This window comes from Primulina huaijiensis, unplaced genomic scaffold (assembly GCF_012295235.1).
Source record: "Primulina huaijiensis isolate GDHJ02 unplaced genomic scaffold, ASM1229523v2 scaffold37407, whole genome shotgun sequence".
NCBI lineage: Eukaryota > Viridiplantae > Streptophyta > Magnoliopsida > Lamiales > Gesneriaceae > Primulina > Primulina huaijiensis.
This window is the reverse complement of record NW_027358737.1, coordinates 1-3061: the sequence shown is the minus strand read 5'-3', so window position 1 is coordinate 3061 and position 3061 is coordinate 1. Positions and strand designations below refer to the sequence as shown.

At 33.5% G+C, this 3061-nt stretch overlaps 1 protein-coding gene across 1 annotated transcript; it reads right to left on the bottom strand.

Moving 5' to 3' along the window:
* On the bottom strand, positions 1-3055 carry LOC140968630 (ras-related protein Rab7-like). Its single transcript, XM_073429647.1, has 4 exons — positions 2917-3055; positions 2353-2433; positions 2139-2284; positions 1-426 (listed from the first exon to the last, which is right to left on the bottom strand). The coding sequence occupies exons 1-4, from the start codon at positions 2965-2967 to the stop codon at positions 363-365; spliced, it is 342 nt and encodes a 113-aa protein (XP_073285748.1). The 5' UTR covers positions 2968-3055; the 3' UTR covers positions 1-362.
* Between the last annotated feature and the right edge of the window lie 6 nt (positions 3056-3061).

The following is a 3061-nucleotide window of genomic DNA, read 5'->3' as shown; positions in this document are numbered from 1 at the left end:
CTCAAAAAGGTTGCATTGTATTTTGAGATCACATCAATACAAACATTTTTAAAAGATGATAAAATCATGGCATACAAACAAGGAGCTCAGCTAAAATGTATTCACAATTGAAAGCTCAAGTCCATAACATTTAGGGACAAGGAAACTTAAGCTGTTCAAAACTTGAAGAAGAGTCAGAAAACAAGATTCCAATCAATTTGAATCCTATTAAAATAGTATGGTTAGTGGTTCCAATGAAAAGGGTCATCCCAAACTTCAAAGAAATGCATATGTCGAATAGCTAGCTATCAAGTGTCAGCATCAGAGAAAAGACACGCACAAGGACAAAATTAATGATGAGTTCATCAAGTGGTAAATCTGCATCAGCATGCACAACCACCGCGTTGCTCTGTTTCAGAAACAGCCTCTGTTATGCCCTGGAAGTATCTGTGTAGAAAGTTTAAAAGGCAAAACGAAGAAATGTTGCTTAGAATAAACTTAAAATAGGCTGTAGAAGTTAGAGAAATTAAATGTAAGAGAACAAGAAGTTATTTTAGAGAGTTAGGATGGGAAATATTAAACAAATCTCAGGTAAATTGAAAATATAGGAAAACAATTGGTAGTTTTTATTCAAACTTAGCCTATGATATAAAGGGTTAAAACCCGATGTTTTTGCATTACCTAGGGTCAGGTCTTGTGCAGAAATATTCCACCTGAATAACTTGTTTGGGTTACCTGATGTTTAGAGCATGAGAAATGTTCTATACAAATTCCTTTGAGCTAGAGCAAATCTAAAAACCCACTTATACGTCCATAGAAGCACGCATATCATCTAAACAAATTCCACAAATTTCGAAACCCACACATGCATCTATGAAATACACAAAATTTCCACATCTTAAAACCCTACAACTTCATCTCGGATTGAAATTCTGCAAAGCTTCAATGATAGATAGTAAAATTCTTAAAAACAATGGCTCAATGGAAATCAGGCTTGCCCAAAGCTCAATTGAAACAGGAGATGAATAAAGCTTTGAATACTTTTTATTGTCAGCCTTAGATGGACTTTTCTATGTATTGTCACTTGTCAGTTTCACAACAGGAAATAATCACCACAGGGAACATACCAAAATTTTGTTCACTGAATTTGACACTCATTTTAACGCTTCCATGTTACAATCACGATATCAACCACAGAAAAAAGATGCTCGCACATATGGCTCGTAATAAATAGCTGCCAAGTATGTTAGTGGTTTCTTGTTCTACAATATTGTACCTAAGTTTTTTGTCTTTGTTAGTAGACATTGATGGTTGGGAATTATTCAACTAGAAAAATTAATAGCACAAAATAATGATATCTTGATTTTTCCCTCACTGTATATCAATGTATTCATCACATAACAAACACATATTGAATGATATAAAAAATTTCTGCCATATGTGCATACCATACCTTCTATTGCTATGAAATAAATGTTGCAATGATTAAAACCAACAAAACAAACTTAAGGAAACTAGAGTTTTTCTTCTTCCTCACTTTATAATTTATATTGATAAGTTAATCTGCATGAACTACAAGTAGCAGAAGGAAAGCGATGTCTACAAAAAATTGGTGGAGACAATCCAATTCAGGGTTGGATCGAATATGGTAATGGAAGTAGGATCCCACTTTAAATGGTTCGGATCTAGATCCAAAATGGATTATTAAGATGCTGTTAAAATTATACATCTGACTGCCATTTAAAAATTTAACAGCATACAAAAATAAAAATACACAGATAAAAGTAAAATCACTCCATTGCCTCCAAAAAACAACAGCACAACACACATACCAAGCACTACCATGCATTTCATAAATGCTTAGATTTTTTCCCGACAAACAACAAGGGTCCCATTATTTTATTTATCATTTTTTATTTGGGTACTAAAGAATGTTAAAAGGATGAGTAATTTGAGACGAATTGAGTTGCCAGTGTGTTTTTGTGCATTGTCACATCTGTTTCAATAAGGACATAATTCAACCCAATCATTTGCAATTGCCAGTGTGTATTTTTGTGCATACAATATGCATGTCTCTACACACGTATATATAGAAAATAAGAGCGGGGTGAATCAGCATTCAAATGTGAAGACAATTGGAGCATTTAAGTTTTACTCACATGTCCTGATCATTCTCAATCACTAGCGCAGTTTTTGCAATACTTGAGAATGCAGGATCAACATTGTAATCCTCTTTAGCTGATGTCTCGAAGTAAGGTATGTTCCCTTTTGATGCACACCATTCCTTGACTTTCTTTTCAGAAACCTGTATTTGACAAATTAGAGCTAATAAACATAAGAATGAAATTTTAGAAGCAAAACAACCGAACTTACCACTCTGCTATTACCACCATCTATATCGATCTTGTTTCCAAGTAGTATAAATGGAAATGTCCTTGGGTTAGCTGGATTAGCCTGCACCAAAAACCCAACTCTATTAACTCGCTAGAAACTAATGTCTATTTTTATCACTTCACGACATCACAAAGAAACGAGAATATAAAAGTACATGAGTTATACCTAAATGTATTGAAATTGGGAGTTATAACATTTATGAAATGTAAAATGTGTGTGACAAAAATATATTGACTGGTAAAAATTTCATTCAACTTTCAGTATTCAAAATGTATATCACTACATTTTTTATTAAAATTTTCAAATAATTCGAGCATGCAAATTTGATGTCTCGTTCATTTAAACAGTTTTTTCAGAAATTGTTACAAATCAATTAGAATGAAAAGTCTCTTATCACGTATCATTTTCATGAAAAGATAAAGCTATTAATAATTAAAGAAAACACCACGTTAAAGAGCCGCGACGCTAATCTTTCAAACAAAGATGAAAACTACAATATTAAAAAATAACAAGATGGAAAGGTAAGTCGAAAAAGCCACCAACCTGCTTGAGAAATTCTTCATGCCAATTGTCCAGTGTATCAAAGGACCGCATCACGTTCACATCATACACAAGAACACAACAATCAGCCCCTCTGTAAAATGCAACTCCGAGACTTTGAAATCTCTCCTGGCCAGCAGTGTCCCAA

Excerpts from the sequence above, each read along its gene's own strand:
- LOC140968630 (XM_073429647.1), bottom strand. The coding sequence starts at position 2,967 with ATGCGGTCCTTTGATACACTGGACAATTGGCATGAAGAATTTCTCAAG. Across the intron at positions 2,434-2,916 it reads ATGAAGAATTTCTCAAGCAG|GCTAATCCAGCTAACCCAAG; the intron begins GTTGGTGGCTTT and ends TTTTTGGTGCAG. Across the intron at positions 2,285-2,352 it reads ATGGTGGTAATAGCAGAGTG|GTTTCTGAAAAGAAAGTCAA; the intron begins GTAAGTTCGGTT and ends TGTCAAATACAG.